At 62.8% G+C, this 9,251-nt stretch overlaps 1 protein-coding gene across 1 annotated transcript in view; it reads right to left on the bottom strand.

Annotated features, from left to right (window-relative positions):
• Plxna1 (plexin A1) overlaps positions 1–9,251 on the bottom strand; it is a 47,118-nt gene that overhangs the window by 29,110 nt on the left and 8,757 nt on the right. Inside the window, exons 3-7 of the mRNA XM_013032340.1 lie at positions 1,707–1,847; positions 1,124–1,224; positions 834–957; positions 606–759; positions 146–245 (exon numbers count right to left, since the gene is read on the bottom strand). Coding sequence (XP_012887794.1) covers positions 146–245; positions 606–759; positions 834–957; positions 1,124–1,224; positions 1,707–1,847 — 620 coding nt within the window. The remainder of the gene's footprint in view (positions 1–145; positions 246–605; positions 760–833; positions 958–1,123; positions 1,225–1,706; positions 1,848–9,251) is intronic.

Genomic DNA, 9,251 nt, shown 5'->3' with positions numbered 1-9,251 from the left:
TGCAGAGGTGTCTGTGGGGGATGGGAGGGGGGGCACCTGCAGAGGTGGGGGGGCGGGGCATCTGCAGAGGTGTCTGTGGGGGATGGGAGGGGGGGCACCTCAGAGGTATCTGCAGGGGGCGGGAGGGCAGTGGCGGGGCACTCACGCCTGGTGGACGCTGCAGTTGTAGAAGACGAAGTCTACAGACGCGAACTTCTTCCCCGTCTCCTTGGACTTCAGGTAGAGCTTCACCACCCGCTGGTCTCCTGCGGGCAGCAGGCGGGGCATGAGGCTGCAGGCCACAGAGCCCAGGACCCCACTCCGCCCCAGAGCTAAGCCTGGACTCGGGTCGCCAGGAGGCCGAAGGTGGGGGACAGCACAGCCTGACCTAGGAGCGGCTGCTGGGGAAGGGCTCTGCCCTCCAACTCCCCCCCCAGCTTCACTCCCAGCCCGTGTTCCCCTCTGACCTCTGACCCCAAGTGCCCTGACCCTCAGCTCTGCACCCCCGCTTTTGCCCCTGCAACTCCCTTCTCCTGCCTACCCCGTGCCTACCACCACCCGGGCTCTGAGCGGGCGACGGCCAGCACTGTCCCCCATGCCTGTCTGCTCCGGCCAGGCCCACTCACCCTGGCCCCTCGTGATGGGCGCCACCTCCTGGGCGGAGGGCGAGCGGCAGTAGACATGGCCCTCCTGGACGATGCTCTCCGACTCAGTGAAGTCCTCGAAGGAGCAGTTGACCCCAGCCGAGAGGTCGGGCACATTCCAGGCCTGCAGCATAAGCTGGGCCACACACACCTGTGTGAGTGCTGCCTGTGACCCCCCCTCCGCCCGTCGACCCCCGCAGCCAGACTCACCGGCACCTGAGACATGGTGACGGACACATTGCGCGGCTGCACGGTCAGCACCACACACTGCAGCAGGCTGGAGGCAAAGCGGTGGGGCTCGTCCGCCCGCTCACAGGCGTCCCTCCTCGAGCAGCTGCGGGGCAGGGCCGCACTCACCACCAGCCTCCACCCTCCTCCCACACCCGGCTCAGCAGCCAAGCGAGACCCGGAGCAGCCGGAGTGCCCGCCCCGGACACCCCGACTCACACACTGTGTAGGACACACCAGCCGCAGTGCGGGCCCCGGACGCCCCTACTCACACACTGTGTAGGACACACCAGCCGCAGTGCGGGTCCCGGGACCCCAGGCACAGCTCACAGGAGGAGTACTGCACGCAGCTCTCCACCGGCACCCGCGTCACCTGGGGAGGAACGGGGCAGCTGGGTCCCGGGCCCAGCCACCCTCGCCATCTACCACAGCACCAACGGTTTGTACAGAAGGGCCGAGGCAGACTCCAAGCAGGGGAGGCCAGCAGAGAAAGCCCACAGCTCTGAAGAGAAGGGCCAGACCACCGACCAAGCCGGCCAGATGGCCCCATGCGGACCCTGTCTGACCCTGCTCAGTCAAGCACTGGCTTCTGGGACTCGGAAAGTCATGTGGGGAGGGTGCGGCAGTGGTGGAGGGAGGACCTCACCCCACCCTCGCCGCTTGGCCCACACCTGTTCCAACAGGCCCTTGCACACTGTGTCTGCTGGTGGACAAACCACGTCCACCAGCCAACGGGCAGCCCTGGTGGGAAGAGCAGCCTCGGCTCACACTGGGCGCCGACCCGGCTTCCTAGTGTCCCGATTCCCCGGCAGCCTCCCGCCAGCCTGCCTGCCACGGCCAGCCCCCGCCACCCACCTGTTTTTCTGTCATGGCGTACAGGTACTGGCGGCTGGGGCTGAGGACGAGGTCACGCAGGATGGGGCTGCCCTCCTGGGCCACCACGCTCTCGTAGGCCAGGGCCGGCGGGCTGCCCGGCTTGTCAGGGTCCACCAGGATCTGCAGTAGTGAAGGGCCTATGCAGGAGCTCGCCCAGGCCTCTGCCCCAGCCCCACGCCCTTCCCCTCCGAGCCCCCCACGTCCCGTGCTGCACTCGCTTCCTCGCCCGTCACCAGGTGCCCAAGCACTGAGCGCGGAGTACGCGGGCCCAAGCCCAGATGGGGCTGTGGAGCCAGGCTGGGCTGGGGAGCAGCATGCTTGGGACAGGGAGTGGCCTCGGGATTGCAGGGGAAGTGGGCCCAGGGCAGCAGAGAAAAGGGACCGGGTTATCTCTTGGGGGGGGGGGAGGAGGCCAGGGCCAGGTATCTCGTGGGAAGGAGGCCAGGGCCAGCCCCAGGGACACCCAGCTGAGAAGCAGCAGAGGCGGTTCCTTGGAGGCAGGGAATACATTCCAGATCCCACACAAGCCAGGCGCTAATTAGCCAGCTCTTCGCAGCTTTAGTGCCCTAAGTATTTTTAGTTGCTTTTACCAAACAAATGTATTTAATTAACAGAGAGACCCAGGGGGCTTCTAGAGCTGGGGCTCAGGGGTGCATCTGCCCCGCCTGGCTGGGCCGGGCGTCTCAGGGGCGCGGGGCCTGAGCTGGTGCCTGCCCCCAGGCAGCCAGCCTCGTAGCACCCCCTTCGGGCCTTTAAACCCAGTGGCCGGCCCATCTCCACTTCCACCCCAGGTCAGGGGCCGAGACCCGGGCTTGGCACAGGGCCCTCCGTGGTGCCCCAAGAAGGTGGACAGGGCAGGCCTGAGGGCAGCGGAGCCAGGCGGAAGCCCCACCCCGGCTCGGGCTGGGCTGGGGCCAGCCAGGGTGGGGCGCTGTGTGTGTAAGCCAAGAGGCTGCTGGCTGTGGAGGGGGAGGCTGCATTCCTGAGAGGAGGCCACCCCCACATCCGCTCAGCTGCCTCCCCAACAAGCCGGCTGAAGTCAAACCAGACTGGGAAGAGCAGGGCAGGGGAGGGGCCCGCTGGGCCCAGCTGGGACACCGGTCTGCAGGGGCTGGAACTACTTTGGCTCACGGACTCTGAAGGAGGGACATGGGAGTGAGGTGGCTCAGAGGCAGTGAGGCCTGTCCTCACAGGGGGCTAGGACTCACTCAGATCCGCCCCGCTGCCAGCCATGGCCGCCCGACCCGCCCTGCAGCTGGAGTGGGGGTGGGCGGCTCATCCCAAAGAGCCTGAGGGGGGCAACGAGGGCCAGAGGCTGGCTGGGTCAGGGGCTGGTGCATGACCCGTCACAGAGGCTAGCTGGGTCAGGGGCTGGCGCATGACCTGCCACAGAGGCTGGGTGAACTGCAGCCAGCCAGACTTACACAGGATTGAGGCCTGGATGGGACCCAGGCCTAGACAGAACTCAGGCCTAGACAGAACCCAGGCCTAGACAAGACCCAGACCTAGACAGAACTCAGGCCTAGACAGAACTCAGGCCTGGACAGGACCCAGGCCTAGACAGAACCCAGGCCTAGACAAGACCCAGACCTAGACAGAACTCAGGCCTAGACGGGACCCAGGCATAGAAAGAACCCAGGCCTAGACAGAACTCAGACCTGGATGGGACCCAGGCCTAGACAGAACTCAGGCCTAGACAGAACCCAGGCCTAGACAGAACTCAGGCCTAGACGGGACCCAGGCCTAGACAGAACTCAGGTGTAGACAGAACTCAGGTGTAGACAGAACTCAGGTGTAGACAGAACTCAGGCCTAGACAGGACCCAGGCCTAGACAGAACTCAGGCGTAGACAGAACCCAGGCCTAGACAGAACTCAGGCCTAGACAGAACTCAGGCCTAGACAGGACCCAGGCCTAGACAGAACTCAGGCGTAGAACTCAGGTGTAGACAGAACTCAGGCCTAGACAGATCTCAGGCCTAGGCAGGACCCAGGCCTAGACAGAACTCAGGCGTAGAACTCAGGCGTAGACAGAACTCAGGCCTAGACAGAACTCAGGCCTAGACAGAACTCAGGCCTAGACAGAACTCAGGCCTAGACGGGACCCAGGCCTAGACAGAACTCAGGCGTAGACAGAACTCAGGCCTAGACAGAACTCAGGCCTAGACAGAACTCAGGCGTAGACAGAACCCAGGCCTAGACAGAACTCAGGCCTAGACAGAACTCAGGCCTAGACAGAACCCAGGCGTAGACAGAACTCAGGCCTAGAGAAAACTCAGGCGTAGACAGAACCCAGGCCTAGACAGAACTCAGGCCTAGACGGGACCCAGGCCTAGACGGGACCCAGGCCTAGACAGAACTCAGGCCTAGACAGAACTCAGGCCTAGACGGGACCCAGGCCTAGACGGGACCCAGGCCTAGACAGAACTCAGGTATAGACAGAACTCAGGCCTAGACAGAACTCAGACCTAGACAGGACCCAGGCCTAGACAGAACTCAGGCGTAGAACTCAGGCGTAGACAGAACTCAGGTGTAGACAGAACTCAGGCCTAGACAGGACCCAGGCCTAGACAGAACTCAGGCCTAGACAGAACTCAGGCCTAGACGGGACCCAGGCCTAGACAGAACTCAGGCGTAGAACTCAGGCGTAGACAGAACTCAGACCTAGACGGGACCCAGGCCTAGACAGAACTCAGGCGTAGAACTCAGGCGTAGACAGAACTCAGGCGTAGACAGAACTCAGGCCTAGACAGAACCCAGGCGGACAGAACTCAGGCCTAGACAGAACCCAGGCGGACAGAACTCAGGCCTAGACAGAACTCAGGCCTAGACGGGACCCAGGCCTAGACAGAACTCAGGCGTAGAACTCAGGCATAGACAGAACTCAGGTGTAGACAGAACCCAGGCCTAGACAGAACTCAGGTGTAGACAGGACCCAGGCCTAGACAGAACTCAGGCATAGACAGAACTCAGGTGTAGACAGAACCCAGGCCTAGACAGAACCCAGGCGTAGACAGAACTCAGGCCTAGACAGAACTCAGGCCTAGACGGGACCCAGGCCTAGACGGGACTCAGGCCTAGACAGAACTCAGGCCTAGACAGGACCCAGGCCTAGACAGAACTCAGGCGTAGAACTCAGGCGTAGACAGAACTCAGGCCTAGACAGATCTCAGGCCTAGACAGGACCCAGGCCTAGACAGAACTCAGGCCTAGACAGAACCCAGGCCTAGACAGAACCCAGGCCTAGACAGAACCCAGGCCTAGACAGAACCCAGGCCTAGACAGAACTCAGGCGTAGAACTCAGGCGTAGACAGAACTCAGGCGTAGACAGAACTCAGGCCTAGACAGGACCCAGTCCTAGACAGAACTCAGGCGTAGACAGAACTCAGGCCTAGACAGAACTCAGGCGTAGACAGAACTCAGGCGTAGACAGAACTCAGGCGTAGACAGAACTCAGGCGTAGACAGAACTCAGGCCTAGACGGGACCCAGGCCTAGACGGGACCCAGGCCTAGACAGAACTCAGGCGTAGACAGAACTCAGGCCTAGACAGAACTCAGGCCTAGACAGGACCCAGGCCTAGACAGGATGGAACCCAAGGCCTAGACTCAGGCCTAGACGGGACCCAGGCCAGAAGCCAGACTGAAGCATGCTGCCCAGGTCCAAACCTGACCCAGATGTACCCAGCTATGGCACCCATGTGTGGTGTTGAAGCATTCGCTGCTTTGTTTCCCAAATGACTATCATTGTTGGGAAACAGAAATGGCAGCCACCCCCAGACCAGCTCAGACAGGCACCGGGGAGTGGTGTGGAGCAGGTCAGAGGATACACACTCCAGACGCCAGCCTCAACACAAGACCCCACCCAGCCTGCATCAGGTCTGCCACCCAAGCCAGGCCTGACACCAGAGCACAGGGCCCTAGAGGGCTCTAGACAGGGCAGACAAGTGTAGCACCAGCACCCCATCCACCTCCCAGCAGCCAGGTGATGCTTGGGACCTGACCCCAGCCTGGCCCAGCCTGCCATCCCCCCCCCCCCCCCCAGGCTAGGCAGAGCAGCTCCAGGGCCAGCAGGGCTCACTGTCAGGCCGGGCAGCATGGGCAGGCCCTGCACAGGCGCCAACACACCCGCCCCGCCCATGCAGCCTGTACTCAGACGGCTGGACAGGTGGCTAGACAGCTGCATCAGGGCCAGCGTGCCCAGCTGTCCGTCCACCTGCCCAGCCATGCCGCCCTCCCCTCACACACAGGGCCCAGCGCAGGCCAACTGTGAGGACAGGCCATGGAAAACCACGAGCAAGCAGGGTTCCGGGCGGTGGCCTGCCAAGTCAGGGTGGAGCCTGGCGACCCTGAGAAGCCAGAGTCCGGGCCCAGCAGACACGGAGTGCGCACACGCATGAGGTCCCTGTGTGCACACGTGAAGTCCCGATGTACACCTGTGATGAGGCCACACGGTTCCCCGTGAGCGTGTGATGTGCTGAGGTCCCTGTGTGGGTGTGATGGGGCTCTACACGCACGTGCAATGGCGCCACAGGTGCACATGTGGGGGGGCCCTGCACAAACACGCATGCGATGACGTCCCTGGACACACCCATGTGAGCCCGTGTGCGCGCATGCCTTGTATTCACATGTATGTGATGAGGCCCTGCATACACGTGGGAGCTCCCGGTGTCACACAAATGTGTGGGTCCTCACGTGCATATGCCTGGGTTGGGGTCTCACGCACACATCATAGGAGTCCTCACGTGTACATGTGCTGTAGGACCCCTGTGTGCACATGCTGCACGTGTGGGGCACCTGCACAAACATGTGTGTGGCAGGATCCCCGTGCACACAGGTGAAGCCTCGTGTGTGTGGCAGGCCCCCGTCCAGCGTGATGGGGAGCAGGCTAGAAATGGCCATCACAGGCTCCTGCATTCCACTCACAGCTTTTAGGCTTGAGGGTTGCCAAAGCCCCGCCACTTCACTGACCACAGACGGTAAACTGAGACTCACAAGATCTGCCAGAGGAACCCGGAGCCCAGGGGCCTCCCCGCAGTGAGAGGGAGTCAGGAGCGCAGAGACCCAGACAGCAGGCAGGCACAGGGCCAGACAGCAGGCAGGACGGCAGGGCTGTGTGCCGATAACCACAGCTGTCCAACTGGAGGGCCACCCACCTGGAGGCGGCCGTGTCATGGCCCCCTGGCCGCGGCAGCTGGACTGCTGGTGCAGCAGAGCAGAGCCCAGGGCCTGCCCACGCCACCGTCACCTGGCTCTGCACCGGCTTCCCAGAGCCCCCGGCCCCGCCCACCTACAGTGCGCGCTGCCCACACTGGGGTGGACTTCTCTTCAGAGGTGACTGCCCTCATGCTGGGGTGCCCTCACAGCCAGCCCCCTCCCCTGCTCCTCAGACTCAGACCGCGTGGTCCTGGACACCCAGCCACCCCAGCTCGGGGACATGGGCTGCCACCGCTCAGTCCCCGGTGGACTCTGAGCTGACGGCTCTGGCCTTCCCTGTGGACAGCATCGCCAGAGGGCGGACAGCACGCTCAGCCGTATCCAAGGCCCTCCAGGCAGGGCCTGTGGGCGAGCCCCAAGTGCGGGACGAGCATAGCCGCGGCCTGCTCCGCTACCGCCAGGGCCTGCCCGACGGCTGCAGCCAGCAGGCAGCTGACGGCCCGGCCAGGTCAGCTGTCCATCCAGCCTGGAGCCAACAAAGGGCCCATTCTCCGGGTGGAGGGCAGGCGGGGCGTGGAGGAAGATGTCTGGGCCACCCAGGCGGTGTGCCAAGGCCGGCACGCGCCTCGCTGCCCAGAGGCAGGGGCTGCCTAGCTTGGCCCCGACCTGGGAGGGGAGAGTGCCCTGTTCTGGCCCCCTGTGCCAGCAGCCAGGGCCGGGTTCCAAGACCCCTCCCTGCTCGTGGGGGTACTGGCTGAGCTGCATTTGGTCTCTAGGGCTGGGGACAGGCAGAGGACAGGCGAGAGTCTCAGTACGCCTGCAACCGCCAGAGGCCAAGCTGAGGTGAACACAGAATGGCAGCAGAGGCCCGGGAGCCTCCAAGGACTGGGGCCACTCCTTCCCTCTCCCCTCCCTCTGTGGCCTTCCTCACCCTGTCGGAACCCCTTCCCACTGGGCAGGTTCCACGCCTTGGGTTCTGATGCTGGAAGAGCAATCCGTGCTTTCCTCCTCCCTGTAGCACTGGGAAGTTAAAACAGCCTGCAGGGCCAGATGGCTGTTCAGTAGGCCTGGAGCCTGGAGTGCAGGGGGCCCAGGAATCCGGCCTTTCCCACCCCACACAAGACAGCAGGAGTGACCGAAGCAGGGCCTGCCCAGGATCAGCCCTGGCCCGCCCTGGAAGAGCACCTTCTGCACCCTTGGTCTCTGCTGCCAATACCTTGCAGAGTTGTCAAAGAACTCAGGAGCTCACAAATGTAAAGCAAAGAAGGCATCTGGAAGCCACCCAGAACGAGACCCCAAACCAAGACTTTGTAACGGGGTATGGCTACTGGGCCAAAGCCATCGCTTGAGGGCCACACCACACCGACCACAAGACAGCACTCATCAGGAGCCAGGGCATGTGACATAGCTTCCGACTGTACGTCTTTGATGGGCTCAGTCTCAAACTGAGACTGGTGAGGCCCCTTGACCCAGACCCCAGCTGGGTCAGACCTCTGCAGCTCCCAGAGCTCACCGAGCCCCAAAGGACAGCCGTTCCAGCACACAGACCAGCACAGTGTTGAGTATGGCAGACCTGGGGGCCTAACCCTGCTCAGAACCCTATGCTGTTTGGTTCCCAACATACACTGTAACACCTCTGAGCGCTGTGTACAGTGGGACCCCTGAGCGCTGTGTACAGTGGGACCCCTGAGCTCTGTGTACAGCGGGACACCTCTGAGCTCTGTGTACAGCGGGACCCCTGAGCTCTGTGTACAGCGGGACCCTGAGTGCTGTGTACAGCGGGACCTCAGAGCTCTGTGTACAGCGGGACACCTCTGAGCTCTGTGTACAGCGGGACCCCTGAGCGCTGTGTACAGCGTGACACCTCTGAGCTCTGTGTACAGCATGACACCTCTGAGCTCTGTGTATAGCGGGACACCTGAGCTCTGTGTACAGCGGGGCATCTCTTGAGCTCTGTGTACAGCGGGACCCCTGAGTGCTGTGTACAGCGGGACCCCTGAGTGCTGTGTACAGCGGGACCCCTGAGTGCTGTGTACAGCGTGACACCTCTGAGCTCTGTGTACAGCGGGACCCCTGAGCTCTGTGTACAGCGGGACACCTCTGAGCTCTGTGTACAGCGTGACACCTCTGAGCTCTGTGTACAGCGGGACACCTCTGAGCTCTGTGTACAGCGGGACCTCTGAGCTCTGTGTACAGCGGGACACCTCTGAGCGCTGTGTACAGCGGGACCTCTGAGCTCTGTGTACAGCGGGACCCCTGAGCTCTGTGTACACAGGGGACCTCTGAGCTCTGTGTACAGCGGGACCCCTGAGCTCTGTGTACAGCAGGACCCCTGAGCTCTGTGTACAGCGGGACCTCTGAGCTCTGTGT

The sequence above is a fragment of the Dipodomys ordii genome, unplaced genomic scaffold (genome assembly GCF_000151885.1).
Source record: "Dipodomys ordii isolate 6190 unplaced genomic scaffold, Dord_2.0 Scaffold153, whole genome shotgun sequence".
Classification (NCBI taxonomy): domain Eukaryota; kingdom Metazoa; phylum Chordata; class Mammalia; order Rodentia; family Heteromyidae; genus Dipodomys; species Dipodomys ordii.
The sequence above is the reverse complement of the archived record's forward strand: the minus strand, read 5'-3'. Positions and strand labels throughout refer to the sequence as shown.